This window comes from Cebus imitator, unplaced genomic scaffold (genome assembly GCF_001604975.1).
Source record: "Cebus imitator isolate Cc_AM_T3 unplaced genomic scaffold, Cebus_imitator-1.0 Scaffold143, whole genome shotgun sequence".
NCBI classification, from domain to species: Eukaryota; Metazoa; Chordata; class Mammalia; order Primates; family Cebidae; genus Cebus; species Cebus imitator.
This window is the reverse complement of record NW_016107458.1, coordinates 3,579,310-3,603,505: the sequence shown is the minus strand read 5'-3', so window position 1 is coordinate 3,603,505 and position 24,196 is coordinate 3,579,310. Positions and strand designations below refer to the sequence as shown.

General features: G+C 43.1%; 1 protein-coding gene across 5 annotated transcripts in view; it reads right to left on the bottom strand.

Moving 5' to 3' along the window:
* Positions 1 to 24,196, bottom strand: part of SPTBN1 (spectrin beta, non-erythrocytic 1) — a 215,255-nt gene that overhangs the window by 5,717 nt on the left and 185,342 nt on the right. For 4 of the 5 annotated variants that reach the window (XM_017542341.2, XM_037743396.1, XM_017542342.2 and 1 more), the window contains 14 exons: positions 20,724 to 20,870; positions 19,658 to 19,921; positions 18,800 to 19,024; positions 18,235 to 18,324; positions 17,777 to 18,058; positions 16,990 to 17,120; positions 15,130 to 15,334; positions 14,337 to 14,711; positions 10,366 to 10,610; positions 9,050 to 9,188; positions 8,246 to 8,330; positions 6,182 to 6,378; positions 4,960 to 5,072; positions 4,244 to 4,307 (listed from right to left, as the gene is read on the bottom strand). In XM_017542341.2, the coding sequence (XP_017397830.1) occupies positions 4,244 to 4,307; positions 4,960 to 5,072; positions 6,182 to 6,378; positions 8,246 to 8,330; positions 9,050 to 9,188; positions 10,366 to 10,610; positions 14,337 to 14,711; positions 15,130 to 15,334; positions 16,990 to 17,120; positions 17,777 to 18,058; positions 18,235 to 18,324; positions 18,800 to 19,024; positions 19,658 to 19,921; positions 20,724 to 20,870 (2,562 nt within the window). Of the gene's footprint in view, positions 1 to 4,156; positions 4,308 to 4,959; positions 5,073 to 6,181; positions 6,379 to 8,245; positions 8,331 to 9,049; positions 9,189 to 10,365; positions 10,611 to 14,336; positions 14,712 to 15,129; positions 15,335 to 16,989; positions 17,121 to 17,776; positions 18,059 to 18,234; positions 18,325 to 18,799; positions 19,025 to 19,657; positions 19,922 to 20,723; positions 20,871 to 24,196 lie in introns of those variants that run through there. The other variant, XM_017542348.2, reaches the window with a different exon arrangement.

Below are 24,196 nucleotides of genomic sequence, written 5' to 3'. Positions count from 1 at the left end.
ACGTAACTCAGATCATCTCCTCTTATGGTTACTTTAAAACAAAACAACAACGGTAACAATCACACATATTAAATATGAAAGAGAGTGGACGTTATACAGCAGCCACCTTACAACCAAGGATGCCACCAGAAGGGCTGGAAGTTTAAGCGAAAGGGCATTCACAAACAGACCGAGAGACAACTCTATCAGAGCTACATGGCATTCCCCCAGAGTAAGACAAGGAAAGACCTTGGTTCCTGAAAAGGCTCTCTGGCTCTCCTCCCCCTCCCCTCAACACATTGTCATAAACACATGCAGAAATTAGGACGACAATCATGCATTTCACATCTACCATCCCAGTTAGACTTTGGAACTTAAGAGCTGGAAGGAAATGAGGCAAGTCAACAAACGTCAATTCGACCACATCTGCCGAAGTTGTATCGTGAGTGGGTTGTAGTTTGTGTTAAAGGAGCTGGAAAAGCCAATCACAGTCACTCAACACCACACAGCTATTTACCCCCAAACAAAGACAGAACCAGGGCCTTCCCCATCACGGGTTGGTTGATCACGGTGCCTTGCTGCACTGAGACGAGAAAGCCCAGAGACAGCCAGGCTTCCAGCAGCTCTGACCCTTCAGGCTGGAGACGTCTTCGGGAGCGTTCCTTCCCAAGCTCATTTAAATTGTAACCCTCATGGCTTTTCGGCTTTGGAAATGTAGTAGGGTCTTGATTCATTATCATTTTCAGCCTGTGTACCATCAACTGTGTACCATTAACTGTAGCAGCCCCTGGCTGATACACCCAGGGTGTGGATTAGCGAGTTACTAAAGCTGGGTGTGGCTGACATTTTAGTGGATTACAGACAACCTGCACCCCTTGTACACAGACAAACATGGAGGAGTCAATGGCACGCTCATTAGATACGTCGCCCACCACTGCTGCCCAGAACCAAAGTGACACCAAATTAGCAGTAACAACTTTGACAGGATAAATGGTAGACTGGCCACCACCATGTGAACATTCGGATATATCAACTCTTGGGAACTGGATCTCTCACTTACTAGGTTTTATCTCAATGGCTGGGTCCAATGCTTGATTTTGAACAAAACTAATTTTTTTTTGGGAAAAGGGCTGGAGATAGCTACAGAAGGAGGGAGAATCACAAGTTATGTCTATGCAAACTATCATAATTAGCATAAGGGCTGAGGGAAGACTAGAAACTATGGAGTTTACGGGTGGTTTTGATTGGAACCTTTTATCCTCACAGCAATGTGGAAAATATATGATTAGGACAAAAAGACTTTTGGGGTGGAGGGGAAGCGGGGGGGATGTGTGCATGCATGCTGCATGGTGATCACCCAGGCCTTGCAAGTGACAGACTGTAGACACGTGCTTATCAGCAACAGACTCCTTGAACAGTTCTCCTTTTCACTTTTAAAGGAGAGTTGCAGGAGGGGAAATAACTGAAAAACAAAGCCCTGAGTCAAAAGAATGTGAGTGGACTTTAAAGGCAGAAAATCTCCTCTAGTGAGATTTCAGGAAACTTCTGGTGAGGAGGAATTATGAGTTTGGTCTGGAAGGCCTGAGCCAGGTGTGAGTCCAGAGAGACATGGGGTTAGTATATACAGAAACAAGGTTAAAAAAAAATTTAGTGCTGCAGGTTTGACTTGAAAGCTGCTAGTGTCAGCAATGACCTGGGTAGAGAGATGTTTCCTTGAAAACGGCTAAAATTTATCGTACTTGGTCACACTGCAAGGTAGATGAAGGCCAGGGAAGCCTCTTCTGAGGGAAATTCTGCAGCAAAAATTTTTTCTTTAGGGTTAGAAGGAAAGAGAAAACCCCAAACCAGTATGCAGAGATCATTAATGTTTATGCAAATGAATCACTAACCAAGAAAACAAGGAAAATAAAAGGAACAAAATGAATTTTAATGGACATGTGCTTTAAGCATGCCAACAGACAACACACCACTAGAGACACACATCAAAAGCAATCACAGTGCTATGATCAAATGATGGGTACATGTGAACACATCCCCTGCAACCCCGCCCCCCGACATTGCTTCTCTTTAGCGATTAGTCCGGATTGCTTTAGTGGCTAGGCACACCCGAGATACTTAAATCATGAGGTGAACATAAATGCAACGTGACAACTAGTAGCACAGAAAACACCTGATTGGTTTTCGAAGTGCACAAAGCAATGCTATTTTCAAGTGCATTAACTTGAGTCTCTGCATCATCACTCAAAGCAATAAAAAGACTTTTTCTTCTTCTGATACAATCCAATTGTAATTAAAGTTTTGTTATGACAAGCTACAATTTAGAAATCTAGATAAAAATAGGCATGATAAAAATGCTAAAAGCATCATAGCACTCCCTGTGTGCTTATGTGGTTCCTTTTTTGGAGGGTCTTCTAGATACAAAACATGTCAAATTGGGTATCAGTCCTGATGATACAAAATTTAAACTAACACACGCACACACGAATATATATATATATATATATATATATATATATATGAAAATATCACATATATACATATAGATCAATCAAACACAAAATATAATTTGGAGCCAGAAACACACATTAGAACTCCCTAATGACCAACGACAGAGCAGAATTTTTTTTCTAAAATGAATTTTGACGTGTTTTAAGGCAGAGACCCAATAATGATGCACACTAACCCCGAACATAAGAAGCTTGGCGTCTATCTATATACCCATCTACAGTCAGAGTAGATAGATATGTACATAGAGGTAAGGAAAAACAAACAAGATGCTATATGACGTTATCCTGACAAAAGAAAAAAAAGACATGCATCATGAAATAAAAAGACAAATCAGACTTAGCTCATGAAGAACACATATCAAAACAGGTTTCTGATTCCACTAACACATCTAAGTATGGCAAAGGAGCAAGTGAATGTCTCACAAGGCTTTGATGAATAATATGGATTTGGTTTTGTTTTTATCGGTACCAGGAAACCATCTCTGTCAACAGCTTTTATTTCTAAGGAAAAGGATTTCTGTTAAAACATTTTCAATTCCTGCTGGTGGCCTGATAAATACCATCCTAAAAGCTTTCTTTATCGGAGAATTCCACAAAATGTCTTGAGAAAATGAACAATGAATCAGAACATTAATCCAAGACATACAGTGGAGTTTGTCTACAGAGACACTAATATGACTTCTGAAGCCAGGGTGCGCGCGAGCGCTCCCAGGCATGGTCCACCAAGTGCAACGTTCAAGTAATCCGGATGAACCACAATGGCTTCTGTTCCATTTGTTTGAAAAAATAAAACAGTTTGACACCCTGAAGTCATCGGCTGAATGGAGAGGCAAGGAAGTCTGCGAGGCAGACTTCTAAAACATGCTGAGAACCGCTGTCACCTGCTGCGTCCTGTGTCCCAGCAGCACTGACAGGGAGCGAGACAGAGGTGGTTGCAGCAGTCAGTGGGCACTTTACTCCTGAGGCTGGCTGCAACATCTGTGCAAGGAAGCCTACAGTTTTCAATTCAGGACTTGGCAGAAAAAAAGTGAGAGAGGAACTGGTTTGTAAAAAGTAATAAATGACCCAAGGGTCTGAAACATTTGAGATTGTGTGCCTAAAATTAAAATCACTTCCAGAATATATCCAACTTCCCCCCTTCCTTTTTTTTTGTCATCTTCAATAAATGAATGCATCTTTCATGGAATGTTACACAGCTGACTTTAGGCTTTAATCTTAGTATAGAACGTCTCCCTCCTCATACACCAGTCTTCCTAGTTAATAGTAAACTACTGCAGGTTAATAACCTCTGTAAAGGGGGCTGCATATAGCATAGTACTGTGCCCTGTTAGAATAACTGAATGTGTCATACCTGTTAGATTCTAGTTTTCTTCTTCATTATGCTGTAATCTCATTTAATTTCATTTCAATTACTCATGTAAGGATTTCGCTGTAAAATCTTAATAAAGTAAAAAGCTCACAATAAATAAACAAAAAATAAGTATGCTGCTTTAAGGCAACCGGGCATCCATCAGTTAAAAGACTCAAACATGAATTAAATGCAAACAAATATGAAACCAAGGAAGGCTATGAATTAAGTAAAAATTTTAACATTTTGGGTGAAGTTGAAGCCAAAAAGTCAAAACCAAGAGGATTTGGAAAGGGTGATTCTTGGCAAATGGTAGTAAACTTCACAGTCCAGACCATGGCTGGTCACTGGCTGTCCGTCTGCTATTAAAGTTTTTGTAGTTTTGGTAGGTTTGAGAGCGGTAACTAACCCGTGGAGATCCCTGTTCAGCCGGCAAACCGTTTTGGGAAACTTGTTCTCCTTTTGAAGTATCCCTGTTAGGGAAGGGGGGAAAGGAGGAAGGAAAAGGAAGAAGAGGAGAAAGATGAAACGGTAAGAGAGGGTGGGGAGAACATCATCACTCAATTTTATTATGTGCGACCCTTTCACATAATGTAATTCTTTTAAAGTCTGAAACTTCCAAGTGTTTTAAATAGACTCTAGATAGAAAATATGACTACAGGAATGCCCCATGCCCCGCACCCCACCAAATAAAGGCAGCATTAGAGGTTGCCATGGAGCTCTTACCATAGCAAAATAATTAGCTGTTTGGAAGTAGAGAATAATTGCTGCCCTCAATGTGAAGTTACTTACAACTTTCACAAAACCACTGGCCTAACATTTGAGCAGTTCACTCCATGCATTTAACCATATGGAAGTTCTGAGCATCCTGCGTGTGCGTGCACACGACGAGAAAGGGCACTGTCTACATTCTATTTCTGCTACCTACATAGCTGTGTGACTGGACAAATCAGTGTCCTCCAAGGTTAGTTAGGGGTAACTATACAGACTTTAAATGGTTTGTAGAAGCAATCAATAGTCAGGGCATGTGGTTAGGCCTAGCAAAGCAAGGCTTCTGAAAGATCCCCATAAAGCTCATTGGCCGCTGGAGCTAAGGGCCCAGTCTCTGGAGCTGCTAAGACTCACCACTGCTGCTGGGACTCGGCTTCCTCTGAAACCTTCGTGCTCGGCTCGGGAGAAGGCGGCCGCCTCTTCCTCTCCTCTTCCTCTTGCTGTCTGCGCACTTCCAGTAACTCCAACTAAGAGAAAACAGAATGATGTTCGGTAGAGTCCTAGACTCTGCCTCTTTTCAGAAAAAGGTTCTAAGAACCCAGGAAGTCCTCCAGTCTAGTTTGCTAAACTGGACCATACTGGACAAGAAGAAGCTCTAACATCTTGGGCCAAATGGAAGGTTCACAGGAACTGCAGCTACGACCTAAAACTACAGGAAATGGTCTATTCCATGGGCTGGCAAAATTCCTGTGAGTTGTTTGCAGGACCCCTGGGAGCATGGGTTTAATTTCTAAATTAACTATGCAACTCTCAACTCTGCTGAGGAGGAAAGTACCTGAGCCTGAGGGTTCATGCTGGACTCTCCAGGAGAGCTCAGACAAACACCAGGGACAGAGCTGCAATAATTCTCAAGGAAGCCGCTTGTGCTGTGGTAGGGATCTGTGTTCAGCCAAAACCCAAACAACACATTAAAAAGCCACAGAATAGTCTAACTGAAACAAAGCCATTTAATGAGTCATATGGATGCACCAGAAGTACTCTGTTTTAACACAAACGTATGCAGGAACACTTTAAATGCTCAGAACTAGAAATCAGAAATACCATTTTTGTACACTGCAAAGGATCAGCTTTCTACCAGGAATGCAAGAGTCTTGGGAGAGGAAACACCAGTGCACAAATCCTATTCTAAGGCCTTTATGTTGGCAGAAGAGAGAGGATCAGGAATGGGGAATTAACAGCAGGCTAGGATTAAGCTTCTATTTGATGGGAATTCGAATTCTGAAACTCTAAAGAAAACTTTAAGGCCATGCCCCTTTATGTGCAAAACTTTTATGAGTTAGAGGAGAATGGAAGATTTGAAGAAAAAATAAATGCCACCAATCAATCCCCACACAGGAAGCTATTATAAGGGATCATAAATCCAAGTGCCCAGGAGGTGACTGAGGAGGTAAACAGTCCTGACCCTCTCCCTAGGTCCTGCTCCACAGGAGCCACCCATTTTAAGAAGATCCTCACTGCTTGAAAAAAACAAAAAAACCAAAACCGAGCGATCGTGTGAATTCCCTGGTCTAAGAGGCAAGCAGGAAGAAAAGGCTGCCTGTGGCACCAACAGGCAAAGGGCCCAGCCGCCACTTACTGTAGTCAGCCTTTCCAGGGCGGAGAACCTCTCATCCCAGGTTGCTGCAGACTTTTCAAATGCCTCATGGCGCTTGATGAGCTTCTCCACCTCGTCCACGCTCTGGCCTATCTCTCGGCTGGATAGGTACGGCTCCTGTCCAAGCAGCCAGGCCTCAGCCACACTGGCATCTCTTGAGAACTGATGGACCTCCAGAACTGCATGGGGTACCATGAGTTAGTACACGTTGGCCAGGAGGTGACCTGGCAGTCAGGACAGCCTTATCTCCTGGCACTGCTGCCCTCTGGTGATGGCTACCTGCATAACCAGTTATCGTCTGCTCTAAATTAGCCCTGTCTGTCCAAGGCAAATGTAATGTGAGCCACACACGCAACTTTCACTTTTCTAGTAGCCACAATAAAGAGTAAAAATAAATAGGTGAAATTAACTTTAACAGTGTATTTCACATAGTATGTATAAAATTATCATCTCAACGTGTAGCCAATATGAAAAAAACTACTGAGATCTGTTACAATCTTTTTTCTTCTAAATTTAAGTCTGATGTGCATTTTATACTTATGGCATACATTCACTGCACATCTCAATTTGAGACACTTCAAGTTCTCAAGAACCATATGTCGGACAGCAGCTATCACACTGCCCGGCACAGGTCTATAGTGAACGCTTTGCTCACTCATCCCCACTTCATGAGCTAAGCCTTCAGAGACCTGCAGGAATTCACAATCTACACCTAGCCAGATGGTGCAGGCATTTTTAACTCACCCTCTGTTGGGTGGTAGTTCTGTGTTTTATTGTGGGGGTTTTAGAGGGAGAGAAAAATATGGGAACACTACAGATGGTGGGAAACAAGGCTTTTGCTCTGTTTCATTCATGGAACACTAGTTCCACTCTGGTCATGAGAAGGCAGGTTAGAATCTGGCTTTGCGCTATAGCTAACATTGATTTTCACTGCATTTCATGCAGCAAAGCCTGGGGTCATTAAGGTAAAAAATGGACTGTGGGCAGCATTAGTGTCCCAAGGAGCTGGCTAGCTGTCTGCTTTCAGCACCTTGGTAGCCTCCAACATGGCTACATTAGGAAGATGCTACCTCTGTACTAGGGACTTGTTGGCTTTTCAAGCCAGGGACTGTGCATGTCATCACTGTGTCCCTGGTGTACAAGCTGGTGCCCAGTTCAGTGTATGACGTGGGTTTTACTGAACTAAATGAAACTGCTCCACAATTCTCAAAACATACATACCAAATCCTTCTACAAAGAATGGTCAAAAAGTGGGATTTCTGAGGGCTCTGGGCCCAACAGAGTGTGCTATCAAACCTCTCAGAAAAGGCTCTTAGATTTGGTTTCTAGTAAACACCTATGACATGCACAGATGGGGTTAGCATATAAGGACAGAGCCCAGAGTTCCAACACAGAATGGCAAAGCATGGTAAGCAATGCTTGAATTGGGCTGTTAGTGCTCATACCAATTATGAAATGCTATTCCCAATAGTGTACATTATAAACCCTGTATTGGCTCACATATTTCCTTATAAAATGAGAATTAAAAACAGAATCTAATTCACAAAGTCACTTTGGGGAGTAAATACAGAAATATATTTAAAAAACCACAAAGCACAATGCCTTTGTTCACAGCAAAACCTTAATGGATGTTAGTTTTTATTTTATTATGTTATCAACATTCCACTAAGGGCACCAAATTTAAGACTTAATGAGACCAACTTTCCACCTTGTTGACTCTGAAGAATTCTTGAAGAGAAATGGGGGAGGGGGCTTCTATCTGTATTCTCCCAGGCAGGTGCCAAACTGTCATCCCTCTGTTGTCCCTAAAGAACACCCAAATCCCACCTATGACACAGAGATCAATCACGGGGTAAAAAATGACTATGCCATAGGAAGCTTCTTAAAAATAGTAGTTACTATGAAATGGTGAAACGGGGCACTAAAAAGGCATCTAAAACTCAAAAAAATCTTTAATCGATAACATTAATGTCTTAAAGCAGGAAAATAAACTTGCATGCTTTTCATGGATACCCAAAAAAGCAGAAAGGTAAAGTACATCCTTACTCAGTCTTAACCATTCCCATCGGTCTTCCCACTTGTCGATCATTTCTTTCCTCTTTTCTGTCAACTGCAGTAACTTTTCCTTGATCTGTATGAAAAAGAGGATCCCCGGGACATCTTAATAGAAGGCACCACATCTTGATGGGGTATTTTATACTAGAAAAATACATTTTCTGCAGAGACCACCATTAAGCTGAGAGATATCTAAAGACTGCTCAATCTGTAGGGGAACTGGGAGAGGAGAGAAAAGCACGGCACTGCTCCTTCCAGAAGGGGCTGGAGGAAGGCGGGGCAGCCCTGCTGAAGCTGCTTTGTTGTGAGGAGGCTCCCTGCAGCAAACACATTCAGGAGGGGGACAGCAGGAGGAACAAAGCCCTGACCTTTTGGAGAGGATGCCCATTCCCATGCAGGGGGCCATACACTCAACTAATAATTTACCTCTTTATTACCATCGTCCTAACCATAATCACCAACCATGCACTCAACACCAAACTGATCTAGGACATATTCAGTGGACAAGTGGCATCACCTAGAAAGAGTACTGATGGGGGAGACAGGGAGTCCATTTTTCAACCTGCAGCCCTCAAAAATTATCTTCTGTGCCACAGATTTACCAGCCTGGCCCTAGAGTCTGGCATAAATGTATTATTCTGGACGCACAGGAAAGAAGTTTTAAAATATATGTGTGTGTGTATACGAATGTAAACACATTATCTATGACACACACACACATATAAAATGAAGTCATTTTACATCTTGACACCAGCTGCATTCATCCTGCAGCTCCAAAGCAAAGTAGCATCCTACCTCCTCAGATGCATAGTGTTTTCTCGCCAACAGGGATTTCCCAAGTTCAATGCAGGTTGTGAAACTGTCATTACGTGCATCAATTTCAGCTTTGATGCCTTGATGATTATTCATTAAGAGTTCAACAGATGATACATCCCTAAAATTAGACAAACAATGCCTCCATTAGGAGATCATGCGTTTCAAAAAATGCGTAGGTTTTAAAACACAAAATTAATTTGAAGGAAACTGATGATCTTTCTGGTCTGAATCGCTTCCTGAGCTTAGGTTGGGTCACTGGAGCCAAGGCACAGTGACAGCACAGTTCAAGACCAGCCAGGCAACCAAACTTTAGAAGATGGCTACTTTTGTTTTTGTGTGCATGTCTGAATAATTCAGAATGGTTGCCAGGTGGGTGCCAGAAAAAACTTTGCAACGCAAGTCAGAAAGATTCTCTTCTAGAAAGCAGAGAAGCAGTAATAGATGTTCCAATCACACCCTTGATGAGTGAGCTGTCAAAGATTCAGGATGTGCATATCAAAGAGCAGCGAATACAGTCTCCTTATTCAGACACAGAAAGAGACATAGGATGGGAACCAGCCCAGACAGCAGTGACCAGCATAAATCAAAACCTACGGACCCTGATCCAGAAAATACAACTGCTTCAAAAATACATATAATAAAAATATTCCTTTTATTGTGGCATAGTTTATTTCTCAATTACAATGGGGGCTGGAGCTGGCAGAAGGGTGAACTGGAGGTTTAATATATACTTCTGTGTTCATCTATTAACTTCTCTTCACTAAGTTGCATGAAATGAAGCCAATGATATAGGAAAAATATTAAATAACCCAGGGACACCATTAAAGCAGATGTTGAGGGTGACACTTTTAATAATATGCATAAAAAGGAGATAGAGTGGTTTTTAATCCAAAAAACAAGCACAGAAAAATAACTCAGAAAAGCCGTATCATTTGCAAATATGGGGCAGTTATTTGTGCCCAAGGTACACGGCTACTTGAAGCATGAGGTCCTGCTTCAAGCATGGATGTGGGCTAGAGGGCCTGAGTGACTGTAGAACATGGGAGCCAGGAGTGGGGAGAATGGGAGAGGCTTTGATAAACCCAGGCCCCCTATTCCCTGGTAAAGATGTTCAGAAGGCAACCGAAGCAGGGGTGCTGTGCCCCCCACACTCCAAGCACCTCCCGATCGGCACTCGGGCCTTGAGGCTCTCAGGCAAGAACTGCTTTCACAGCTCCTGCTTCTCACTGGAAAACTCCTTCTATGTTTTAACCAAGGGCCAATGAGTCCAATTTCCTCCAGGCTGGAAGTATTACCTTGGCTTCTCCTGGGCCTCGATCTGCCGGATGACATCCTCCATCCAGAGCATAAGGTCGCGCACCATGCTGAAGAAGCGGAACTTGTCCCCTGTGTCCACCAGCCGCACCCTGCGGCTCTCACAGGCATCCAACAGGGACTTCCAGGCTTCCAAGACTTCGTTCTCACGCTTCTGGATGTCGTCGGCCTTGTCACCCGCATAGGCTGCCTGGAGGCGGGCTGCGTCCTCCTGCAGCTGCCTCACCTGTGAAGCCATGTGGGAGATGAGCGAGGTCGGTGCATGGTGGCCTTTCCACCATCACCCCAACCCCTCTTCCGCTCTGCTCACACAGTAAAGGGAGCACGGAGTCAAAACATGGCCTGTGGCCCTCAAAGAGCCCGCAATTTCACTGGGGATATCCAAGTTTTCTATAAATCTATTCAACTACATTAGTAAGTTCTGCATGAATGATAAAACAAATGAAATGCTACAGGAAGACTGGCAGGAGAGCTTAGTCAGGAAAGTCCCCTGGAGGCAGCCTGGAATATCTGTGTGGGACATATTCAGATACAGTTAAAAAAATAAATACCTCATCTGCTATCTTGGGGTAAAGATAAAATGTTTTTATAAAGAACAGCAAACTGCCACGAAGAACACATTTTGAAAATTACTTCCCACTGCTATGTGAATACAATGTATGTACTGCCTATAGTTCTCACCATGGGACTTTTACACTCACAAAGTATAAAAATGTGGCATCCAATGTAGTTAAAATAACTAAATGTTAAAGAAGGTGAAACTTGAAATAGCTAAATTTCAACAAAAACCTTGTAAAACTGAAAGTTAACATTGAGAATTGTGATTTGGTAAACGGAGCCAATGATGTACTTCTAGTTACATCTACATATTTTGGTTATCCTTTTCAGCTATGACAGGCGGAAGGAAGGAAGGAAGGAAGGAAGGGAGGGAGGGAGGGAGGGAGGGAGGGAGGGAGGGAGGGAGGGAGGAGAAAGGAAGGAAAAAGAAAAGAAAAAGGTGGGAGGGAGGGAGGAGGAGAGAGAGAAAGAAAAGAAAAAAGAAAAGAAAGGAAAGACAAGACAAGACCAACAAACCAATACAGAAACTGGCATGAAGAGAATGTTCAGAGAGCAGGAAATGCAAATGAGTCTTAAACATGAAAAGATGCTTCATGGAAATACTGTAATGTGTCATCTATTTAATTGGCAAATATCCAAGTGTGATGATATATTTGTCAGTGACCTCATTCTTTGTAGACAGGAGTGTTAACAGGCTACAGCTCCTACAGAAGGTAAATGGGCAGTACCCCCCAAAATTATAAATGCAATACCTTCTGATTTTATGATCCTACTTTGGAGAATTTATCCTACATATATTCTTGCATATTTAGAAAATGAAATATGCATAATTATTTACTGCTGCAGTGTCTGTAAAAGCAAAAGACTAAAAATAAAGTAAGTGTCCATTAGTGAAGGACTCGGTAAATTAATGATGGTTCATCCAGCAGGAGACTCCTACGCGGCCATGAAAAAGAATGAGGAAGGGCTTCTATGTAGTCAACATGAAAAACACACCAAGATGACTAAGTGGAATAGACAGTGCAGACAATGTGCATAATATTCTTCCTCTGTAAAAACAAAAATAAGAACACACTCTTACCTTTTTTGGGGGATGGTGTATGTCTTTATAACTGAAGCTAATAACTGCAGCTAATTTTACAGTTAAATTTTCTCCTTTTACATGTCTTATATAAAGTACATAACATTACTAGTGCCACGCTTGTGCACAATGTCTAATTAAAGACAAACACATAGAGGGGAATGGACACCCAATCATCATTTACTGATAAAGCTGCATGATCAAAGAAGTCTGCAGACAACTGTCCTGGATGACGAGAGCTTTTAGATGTCTGTGAGAGTAGTATTTGGAGAAATGCTAAGTGGAGTAAAAGGGGGTGGGGACGGACAGCACTAGGGCTTGCAGGGAGGTGGATTACTGATTCCTGATTGCACAGAAGGACTTCAGGTGATAATAGGTTAAAAAAAAAAAAAGTAGTTTCTGCAAAAGACGCAGAGAAGAACCAATGGGCTTTGGTTTCCATTGTGATTTGATTTCAATATCCCAAGGGACTTTTGGAAATATTCTTTGATTATTGCCCAGGTTTAACTTGAATTACAATGAGCAAATTCCTAAGAAATAATTTGAAAAGCTAATTTTCCTACACAACGAATCACATTTTTTAAAACACCTTTTTCCGTGTTTCTGGTTGTTTTCTATAAATTTCTTCTCACAATAAAATGTAAAGTAGAAGAGGATAGCAGGTGAAAATTTCTACAAACATTAACTATTGCTTTGCATAAACACTCAAGACCTTCATCAGTGCTATGTGTCACTCCCACTGCTCCCATGCAGAATGGAGACAGTGGCAGGTCAAGCTGGCACAAAAGGAAACAACCAAAGAGGAAGTACCATGTGCTCTTGGGAGCCTGCATCAAGAGCCTTCCCTTCTGCTCTGTTACTCTATGAAAATAAACCCAGATCAGGTCAATACCTGCAGTAGGACACACATCCTTTTTACAGCTATAAACATCATAGCCCAGTGGGTGTGGTGAGGTGCAGACTGTCAGACTCGAAGGACTAGATTCCCACCCTGGATGTTCCGAGACCCTTCTTGGGCTTCCTCATCTCTAAGTCTAAGGAGGTGAAGGGATTTAATGAAAAAATGAGAGAGCAACTCTACTATGTCTCAAGTGTCTTTCAGTTCTAAAAGTAAATGATTTTACAGGTGCAGAGGAAAGACCTACGCTACTAAGGTGTTTTCTAATTCTATCTCTAGGTATCCCATGTTTCCCTAAACTTTTGTAATACCATAATAATTAGAAAACATTTATAGAGATCTCACTATGCTATACATTTTGCATCTCAATCCCTAAGCTATTAGGGAACCAAAGCTTAGAGAGGTAAATCAAACTTGCAGTCACAGTGACAGGAATTAAGAATTAAGAGGGAGTGAGAGAGAACCACCACCACAGAACAAATCCCAAAGTGTACCAAAGCCATCTACAGGCTGAGGCAGTAGACTGGGTCAGTCCAAGGCTGTATCTGGGTGGCCTGTTTCTGTAAATAAAGATTTACAGGAACACAGCTAGCTCATTCATCTTCTCACTGTCTATAGCTGCTTTACACTACAATGGCAAAGGGCAGAGGTGCAACAGAGAGTATGAATCTCATAAAGCTGAAAATATTTACTATTTGGCTTTTAACGGAAAAAGCTGAGATAATCTAGATACTCAGTATACTCTTAACAACAAGAACCAAATCCCTGACATCATCAGGGATAATATCTTTAATAAAACTTGCTTCTTCTCTAGGACCATGAAACTTAGAAGAAAAAAATACAATTTGTTTTTCAACTAAAAGGCATAAGACTAAATAAGAAACTGTGCAGAGATCAGAAAGGAAGCTAGAGAGTGATTAAACCAGATTTTGCTATATTGTTACACTTTGTCAAATATCTTTTAAACAAAGCCTTAGCGCCAATCATTTTATACTGGGGACCGGGCAAGCTAAAATGTTAGAATCCAGTTTTTTTTCTTTTTCCAGGCATATAACTTAGAACCTGGTTGATAAAAAATAGTAAGGTATTATTTTGGAAATTGTTCTGGATGAATATGCTAACATAATAAAAACTCTCGCTGAGGCCTGTGATTTGCACGTGTCTGTGTATGCATCAGGTTTATTTATTTTAATTATGGGGACACTAATCTAATGTTTGCAAATGTGGCAAATGTAGACTTTTATGGACTGGTAAATTCTCCCAAATGGAGCACTATTACAAAGTGGGTACATGTATGTGCTTAATTGGGACAATTCTTTTGAGGAGACAAGGAATAGGGAGATACTCAGAGATGCAAGAAGATGTTCTATAGAGAGAAAGCCTCCTCACCACCCATGGGCGGCTGCCCTACCCACCTGTGTGCCCAGAGCCTGGATGTCATGCTCAAATGTAGTGTGCATTCTCTGCAAGGTCTCCACTGTGTTCTGATCTCTCCCAAGCTCCTCAGGGAGTTTCTTGTGTTTGTCCTGTATGCGCCCAAAGATCTCCTTGGCATCATGGTAAAACTTGTGCAGTTCATAAGAAGCGGCAAGAATCTGTGTTCTTGTGTCAATGAGCTCCAGGAGGTCGGCCCAGGCTTCGTTGAGGCCATCCTTCCATTCAGCAATGGTGGCGGCATCTGAATGTCCAGAGTTGATGAGCTCATCTGCCATGTGATTGACCGTGTCCACGCGCTCCTGCCCAATGTTCCCAGTATCTCGGGCAAATTCCCGGAATCGTTCTTGTAACATCTGAAACGAGGATGGGTGAGGAAATCAGTGAGCCCACTGTGAACTATTTCTTGATCACATGAATAGCCTTTGGAAATAAACTGCCTCTAAGCAAGATGTAACCATAATACTCATGATTTAAGAACAACAGATCTTAGCTCGAGAACCTCTTAGCAATCGGGTTTCCTTCTTGCTCACTGCAGCAGAGTGACGCACTACCTCCACCTCCTTTAACTACTGGGGAAAGGGGTGCACAGAGAAGTTAGCCAATCTAAATGCAAGTCACCTGCTTATAAAAGAAACACCACCTTAAAACTAAACCCCAAGACCTCTGATTGGAGTACAGGGCATCTTATCTGCTCACAGATAAGGCATGCAAGTGGCCCTCCACACCATCACTCACTGCACAACCAACTCATGCACTGTCTGAAGTACTTGCCGTGACATGCTCATAGTCCTGTCCCAGTTCATGGGACCCTGCGACCACCTCCCTCTCAGCGATCCACTGCTCCAGGTCGTCTACCTCCCGGTTGAGCTGGAATAGCCTGTGTCTCTCATCCAGCTTGCCTCTTCTCTCTTCAGCAAGGTCTTTCAGGCCAGCGTACAGTTTATCCACTTTGGATTGCCGCATGCTAATGCGTTCACTGAAAAAGAAAGGGAGCAATGGGGAGAAAAAGCATCTTAAATGTCAATTTTCTTCAGGGAAAAACAAATGAGGTGGAGATAATGGGGGAGCATATTACATCGTATTCCTCAAAGGAAACTCTGGTTAACCTACTTAGCATGAAAAATAAAACTCTGAAATTAGCCACAATTTGAAGTCACTTGAAGAGCCAATATGTACACAATGTCAGTAATTACGGTCAAAGGCCATCCCTAATGTAATAGTGGGGGTAGGCGAATGTAGGGGGTAGAGGGGGAGATTCTCTCTGCACCGCTGGCTCTGCAAATCAGCATTTCCTTTGATGTTAAAAGTTAATGCAAAATCTTCCCAGTCAGGAAGGTGGCAAAATAAAAAATAACACAAAATCCAGAGCGGTCTTGCATTCTCTGTTACTACGCTGCCTGAGGGACAAATGACATACCCTGTGTGGCACGCATGGGCCTCTACCTTCTCTGGGCTGAGTGCTCATCCTTGTTAGGAGGGCTGGATCAGCCACTCCCATCTTACGAGTCCCAGGTGTATAGTCAGGAGACTAAATCCCCCTCCCTCCAACTTCTCCCCAGAGTAATGGTCTCAAACAAGGATATGAGAGACAAAGACATCATTGCACTTATCCCTGGAGACGACAAAGAACCCTTTCCTGGGAATCCTGATCATGAACATCTTAAGAGCCTCCTACAACAGAGCCACTGACCTCATCTCCCCCAATCTATCTTGGTTAAATGCACAAGGCCAATTCCTTTCCAAGTCGTAAAAGGCATTTACACAAAAAGCCTAAAATGACTGCTTTGGCAAGTTGATACAGGAGCCTGGTACAGAGTAGATGAGTACCACACACTCGGCTCTCTTGTTCTAATCACTTGATATGTAAGACTTAGGAGGTGTTATTTTGTTTTCCTGAGAACCCCTGCATTTTACAGGTCCATGCATTCTTGTCTAATACTCCTCTTAAAACTAATAATTACTTTCTTAAACTGCATGACTTTTTCAACCCAAGGGTAAGTGCTACCACTACCTGCATCCATGCAGGTCAACCTGTACTTCTGGTAATTTTTATTTTTTTGAGACAGGGTCTCACTCTGTCACCCAGGCTGGAGGGCAGCAGTGTGATCATAACTTACTGCAGCCTCAAACTCCCAGACTCAAACCATCCTCCCCACCTCAGCCTCCTGAGTAGCTGGGAACTACAGACATGGGCTACCACACCCAGCTGGTTTTTGCATTTTTTGTAGAGATGAGGTCTTGCCATGTTGCCAAGATTGGTCTTTGGTCCCTGGCCTCAAGCAATACTCCCTCCTTGGCTTGCTGAAGTGCTGAGATTACAAGTGTAACCACTGTAGGTTGACTGCCCACCCTAGTCAACCTGCAGTTTTGACTCATGACACCAACACTCTTTCAGGAGAGCCTTGGCCAAGAGGAGATATTTAACCCACAAGAGCAATTTCTCAATATAACAGTTCACCCATTCTAATCATGATAGGCCTACCGGGTCTGTTTTAAAAATGCTTCTCAATGATTTGCCTTACTAGCAATTCATGATGAATGCTGCCACATTTTCTTTCAGTGTGGGTTAGCAAGGGACCCTTGCTGAGAGGAATTGAGAGCCGGGTCTCACCTTCATGAAGGGGCACTCACCTTTCAGGATGGCTGTCAGCCACCAGGGCCCGGCTAGTCTTGGAGAGCTGATGCACAGTCTCTGCATAGTCCTCCACAGCTTGTTCTAAGATCTGGTGCTTCTTCAACATGGAGACAGCACTCTGCTCATCCTGCAAAGACAGGAGAACGTCACAACCATAGCCATCCCCTCTAGCCCTACACCACCTCAAGAAGTGACAGACTAGCTGCTTAGTGGGGTAGGAGGAAGGATCAGTAGAAAGAAAAACTCCAGGGGTGTGGAATGGACAGTGGAACACAGAAGTGTTCCAAGAGCTTCCACATGGATGGGACCACAGAAGCCTGTGCAGAAGATAAATATGAGGAGAATGCGGAATGAGTAAGACCACTCTCAGAGAAAAGCTCAGGCAGACCAAATGTGCCTGGCTCACTGGAATTCCTCATGGTCCATCAGGTATGTAAATGGCAGCATTCCTGGAACCTTGCAATACTTTCAAATTGTCTCCAAGCCATTTTCAATTTTGTAAAGTTTAGGGAACCTATAAATAGACGGCAGGAAGGACTCTGGCATATTTCAAAGATGACAGGACGAACCTGGTCTTAATGGCACACTAGGATTCAGGTAAGAAAATGCTGCATCAAGGGGAAACCAGCAGCTGAATTTCAGACACCTTCATGCACATGGGGTCCCCTTAACACTTAAAGGCTACAAGGGAAGTTTCTACAAAGACAGCTGCCAACAGAAAGCAAGCTCAGGGTCTGAATCTGAGGTGCTCCTGGGGCAGGACTGCTTCCCGCCTCCTCTGACCTTGGCCTTTTCCTCTGACATCATGTATAGCTCCTGCTCACTCATCCAGGCTTCGGCCTCGGCAGCATCAAAGTAGTACTGCTGGGCCCTGTGCGCCTCCTCCAGCCGCCTGTGGCGTTTCTCCGTCTCCTCGATGAGGAGACCCCACAGCTGCTTCAGATCGGCAAGCCTCTGTCTGATGGCCTCGGCATTGAGGCTGCTGCTGTCTGTGACGATGTTTTGGCTCCTCTCAAAGATGTCGTCAATGCGAGGCTGGTGCCCCTGGATTTCTTTCTGGAGGGTCTGGAGGGAGCAGAAAACACACACAAAGTCTTGCTAAATGGCAACCGGCGGGTGCTTATGTCAAGCTGTTAGGGCTAAAAAGAAATCGCAAGGCTTCAAAGCTCCCTGCCATTCTCGGTCTCATAATTTAAAGCAATTATTTATCAGACAGAGCTAGCCCAAGCAGAAAGGCTTACCTGGTTTTTCTTTATTAACAGCTGCACAGTCTGGAGGTTGTGGCCATGATCCGTGGAAGTTGCCAAAGGCATCCTCTCTCCAACCCACAACTGGGAAGAATTGTAAGTAAGTAGTCAGATCCACTCAGAGGAACAAATATATGACACAAACAAGAGCAGTGACGGGCAGTGAGGGACAGCAAGGGCGAGCTTCAGAGAGGGCCCAGTCCCCTCAGGAGGGCTTTCTGGGGAAGCAGGCCCTTGTTCTCCAATACAAGGCTAGGGTGACTCTTTCCAACTTTACCTCATCCTCAAGGTCAAACTCACTCTGAGTCCTCACTACTTTTAAAAAGCCTGTTCTAGGGTCGTTAAAATCCTAGAGTATCTCTAGATAATGTGAGAGAAACAATGGAGTTGTATGTAGTGTGAAAAGGGAAAGAAACTTTAGACCACATAGAGTGTGGACTTTGACACCTCAGCTTGCCAATGTGGCCCACGGTGAAGTTGACCGAGAAGTGAGAACATGGGATTCAGGGCAGGCAAGGGGGCTTGTGGAAAGCCATGTGTGCAGCGGGGGTCAACTCACGATCTCGTCCTCCACATCCCTGTTGAACTGGTGAATCTCTTTGGAGGCCAACAGGTTATGCTTCCTCTCGTTCAGGGGTTCCAGCAACTCCATGAACTTGGTCTGCACAGTGAGGCGCTTGCTGTCCACCTCGTCGGTGCTCTTCCCTTCCTGACTGAGGGCCTGGGCTTGGCTTTGGAGCTCTTCGATCTCTTTCTTCCGCACTTCCATCTGGTTCTCCAGCATCTGAGGGCAGAGAAACAGCATCAGGGCTCAGCAGAGACTATCTTTGGCAGTGACAACTGCTGGGCCTGGGACTTGGTCACACTGCAAAGACAGCCATGTGGGCCACTGGATGGGCCACTTACCACTGACTTGCTTTTTCAAAATCAATGGAACTGTTTTCCAGTAAATTTGAGGTAAATTCATTTGCCCTTAAAGCCCTCTACTGTGGTGTAAAATAAATCGCTACTTTTATTATCCATAAAGTGCCTTGAACAACTCAGATAACTGTCACAAATCAAGACATTAAACAGCAAAGTACGTGAATATTTCTTTCATGTAAAATGCAAAATTGCATGAGATAATTATTTATTCAACTGTTAAATGGTGATAATACCCATTAACTAAGAAAACTATCAATTCCATGCACAGAGAGCCGACACCCAGTACTCCTAATATTGTATCTTTCTAGTCTGAAACCATGTCTTTCTATTCTGGAAATGTCCTATGATGCTGTTAGAGCAAGTACTTTTCTGGGTTAAAAATGCCTTCCCATGGAGAGTGGACTCCTGAGAAAGCGGTGGGTGAGTAAAGACTCTAAGGACTGTGGCTGTAAAACAGAAACACACCCAAGCCCATGACAGCTTGTCCACTTGCCTGTTGCTTTTTCAGCAGGATATTGACACTGGTCAGGTCTTTGCCATAGTCATCAGATTGAATCTGACTCTCTAGGCCGTGCAGCCATTTGTCTAGATCTGCACAGCTCTGGGTGAAAAGTTCAGCCTTGTTTGCATCAAAGAGCCGCTGGGCCTTGGTCTGGGTAGTGGATTCAAGGACTTCCCACATTTTATGTAAACCAGTGAGTTTCTCCTTCACCACAGCTTCTGTCTCAGGCTTTTCTGAAATGAGCTGCATTCCTTCCTGGAAAACACAAACCAGCATGGTTGTAAATAAATAGTTTGCTGCATAAAAAATGTCACTGTGAAAAACAAACTTAGGACATTTGATCTGTGATATACCCATTCATTCAACACACATAGTCTTTCCACATGAAGTTACTGCTCAATAAAATCAAGTGATCCACCCGCCTTGGCCTCCCAAAGTGCTGGGATTATAGGTGTGAGCCACTGTGCCCTGTCAAAACATTATTTTAACCATGAAGAATCTGAAACAATATAAAAGTCTAAAAGGAGAGTAAGGAGGGATGGTGAACTCCACATTCATCGTCAGTTATGCACACAGAATCTCTCTGTGCCAGAATAACACATTACAATAATTCTGGTGCCTAGTATACATTAGTGTCACAGGAAAAATAGAGAAATTTTAAAAAATATGTACATATTTATAAAATTATGTGCAACTGTATCTGATAAATCTGTCACAGAGCAACACAAATGATAGGATCAAGACAGTGGAATCCCTGCATAAGAGCTCACAGTCCATCAGCGGCAGCCGATGAGAAGCACAACAGAAACTAAATGCCTAGTATTCGTTCTAAGATAAATCAAGTGTTTTGTACCATCTGGTTTGGTTTCAGCTTTTTTCCCTTTTGAAGGGTTGAAGTCAGGAACCCGTAAGTGTGAAGGGAGCTACTACTGGCTGTGTAACTTACATAAATGCACAGTTAAGACTCAGAGGTGCTGGAAAATGTGCTAAATAAAAAGGAGTTCATTACTACCCTGTTTGTTTTCTCACCATGGCCACATCAAATACTTTAACTCACCTTCTGGATTTTGTCAAGCCATTCTTTGTTGGATGCGAGTTCTGCCATGAATGCTTGATGCTTCAACCATTTACTGTGCAGATTTCTGGCTTCATCATAAGACATGTCCTGGGCTGTAAGCATCTTCTCATTGATCCAGAGAGATAGCTAGGGAAAGATCAGAAGGATTCAGAGATTGTGATCCTAGACATCAGCCTTTCTTCTGCCTGGTAAGGGTTATGTTTATGTCATATTATGCATACTATACATGTTTCCATGGCAAAAGACAACCAAATATTTAACTTCACAACTCTGACCCATCATGACAGGTGTCCATTAGATGGAGCTTGTACCTGAGCTCTGCTCCAAATAATATCTAACATTCATTCCAGAAGTATAAATGCTCTCTGAGCTAGCTTTCAAACTATTTGGCACTCATAACTGGCTTTCCCCACAAAGGCTTGTGTTTAAAATTCTGCCCTAACCAGTTCAAGACATGACCCTTTTCCTCTTCCAAATATCTGTGTCAGCTATACTATGCTAATCATGATTGACTTTTACTCCATTTGGCAATCCTTCTTACTCTTTCAGTTCTTCTTATTTAAAACAAACAAAAAAAAAACAACAAAACCCTACTCATGTATTACCTTCCCCTTTTTGCGGGTACATCTACAAGAATGCCAAAAGGCATAAATAACTTGCTCACTGTAGGGCTAGGGCAACAATGTTGCCCTTTCAATGTTTCCTTCAAGTTTGAGTCACCTTCACCTCTTTCTTCCATAGCCTCTAGTTCTCTAAAGAACCTCTCATTCACACCAAGAACACTTCACAAGACCTGATTTTGAGATCCAACATGTGTGCTTGGATCTGAACTGTAGAGAGCCACACAAAGGCTGCTGGCCGCTGACAGACCTGAGAAGGGAGCTCTCTTAACGGGGTCAGCCAAACGCCAGGCCCAGACCCACTTTTGCTGGCTTCCTTTCTGAACCAGCCCTTGCTCATTACTGCCTGCCTGCAAGGGCCATGCCAGATTCCCACCCCCTTAGCTGTGCTAACCTAGGAAGAGCTTTTTGTTTGCCTAGGCTGAAGATACACAAAAGAATGCAGAGCTAGCCTGGAATCAGAATCAACCACTACAGGAACCACGTCCCTTCTCCTGAGTGACCGTGAGAAGCCCACTTTTACTATAGTTACTGTCACAACAAATTTGCACCTTAAATCCTTCATAGTTCTCTCAACAGAGATCTAGAAGTGGCACATAAAACCAGTAGAAGTCCTTAAAGAATTAACATTTCCAAGGCCTTCCACTCTGGCTCTGGGCTGCTACCTGGAGAGGCTTCCCCATAGATATGTTTTTTGGAAATGATGCCAAGGACAGCGATGTGGGTCACAGGAGCTCCTTGGCTCTGAAAGTGGGTGAACTCTTGGGTATCGTCCTTACCTTTCTTGAGCTATTCACCATGCAGGGAATGGGGTAGGGGTGGGGCGTGGGAGGGTGTTAAAAGCAAAAGGTAGTGAGATTTTTGTCACTCTTCGTTGAGGAAAAAAATAGCAAATCTCATAAAGCCCTCTGTCATCAAAGATCATGGATCTATTACACAATAAAGACACTGCCACTTCACTTCCTACTTTGAAAGAATTACATGTGTTCCAGTTAGAATTATCTAGGTTCCAGTTATCTGAGCAGCTAAAATCTGAAAGACTATGGCCAATCTTAGGAGAAAAGAAGTTAAAGGGAAACTGAATGACAAAATTTTTCCCTGTATTCTGTACGTACACACAAAATAGAAGGCATTTACTGATTCAAAGTGCCAAGGACATTCACATATTTTCACTATTCATAACCACCTACCCAAGAGGGATTAAAAAGAGAGAGAGAGTGCTACGTAAAAATCAGAGGCTTATAAACAAATCTGCTCTTTGCTGAACACATCATCCCACAGATAAAGCAACATGCGATACAGCACAATGAAATGGATCTATGGAACTTGCTAGTTCATCAGCATTCTGGAGCCAGAGCTACAGTTATTATTTGTGGGCATTTACAAAGCTCATTTAAAAATTTGCTCATTCTCTGTAGAAAAGAACACTGTGCAGATTGGAAGAAGATAAGGAAAAAATGCTTTGATCATTGAATTAAGCTAACAGCAAAGGACTAACTCACATCCCTATACCAGACACATGTAGATATACTGTCTTCCTGGAAAAATAAAAATCAGTTCCAGAAAATAGGTGGTGCAGTGTGAGAAAAGACAATAAAAAAGCAATACTTTTAAAATAATTCATTCATTTTTCATAACATCACATTAAAATAACACTACAGGCTTGGCACAGTGGCTCACACCTGTAATCCCAGCACTTTGGGAGGTGGAAGTGGGTGGATCTCTTGAGGCCAGGATTTCGAGACCAGCTTGGCCAATAGGGTGAAACCTCATCTCTACTAAAAATACAAAAACTAGCTGGGTGTGGTGGCACACACCTGGGATCCCAGCTTGGAAGACTGAGGTAGGAGACTCACTTGAAGCCAGGAGGTGGAGGCTGTAGTGAGCCGAGATCCCACCAATGCACTGCAGTTTGGGCAACAGAGTGAGACTGCCTCAAAACAACAACAACAACAACAAACACTACAAAGATGATGATGCTCTCTGTCTTCCCACTACAACTGAGAATAGGAGGGTCCCTGCTCATTTCAGCATACTGTATGTACCAGCATACTGTATTGCTGGTACAATACAGGTCAGCAATTGTCCTCATCTAGGTGGTGGGGTGGCAACAGGGGCAGATCTCACAATCCACACCTTCTCTAGCCAAGGCACCCAATAAGAAAGGAAGTCAAAAAAAGAAACAAACCCCTGCATTCCCCACACCTTGAACAATGCCAATATCCTGTAAGAATATTAAATTTGACCTCTGAGTGCTCTATAAATTCTACCGAAATGACAGGTAGATTATCAAACGTAGGGTTGTTCCACACACAAACACCACTCTCAAAAGATTCTGGCTTTAAAGGAGTATATTTTAATAAGGCTGAATGACAGAAAAGTTTATAGCCAACAACTTATCACCCTTTTGATTACAGAACTATACCAGAGGTTTTAGAGCCCCCACAAGCTTGACCTAAATTCTACCAACCATGCAGAGACTATATATACTGGTGTGGGACACCCAACACCTCCCACAGACACTATGGCTATGCTGTACTAACTTCTAATGTGGCTCAAGGAGAGACAGGCAGAACAAGGGAAGACAGGATAACCAGGATGACTTGGCACAACAGTCACAAGGAGACCTGTAAATCATCTCCTGGACATAAAAAGCCCCACCCAAACTTTCCCGTATCCTTTGAGGAGAAGTCACAGAAGACAGAGCCCCTGGGCACGCCTCACAGTTACTGGAACTCAGCCAAGGTATGTGTGGAGGAGTGAACTTCTCATAAGCAGGAATGCTAATTTAGAGCAAATGGAAATGAAGATCTAAAGACCTAGTAAGACTGA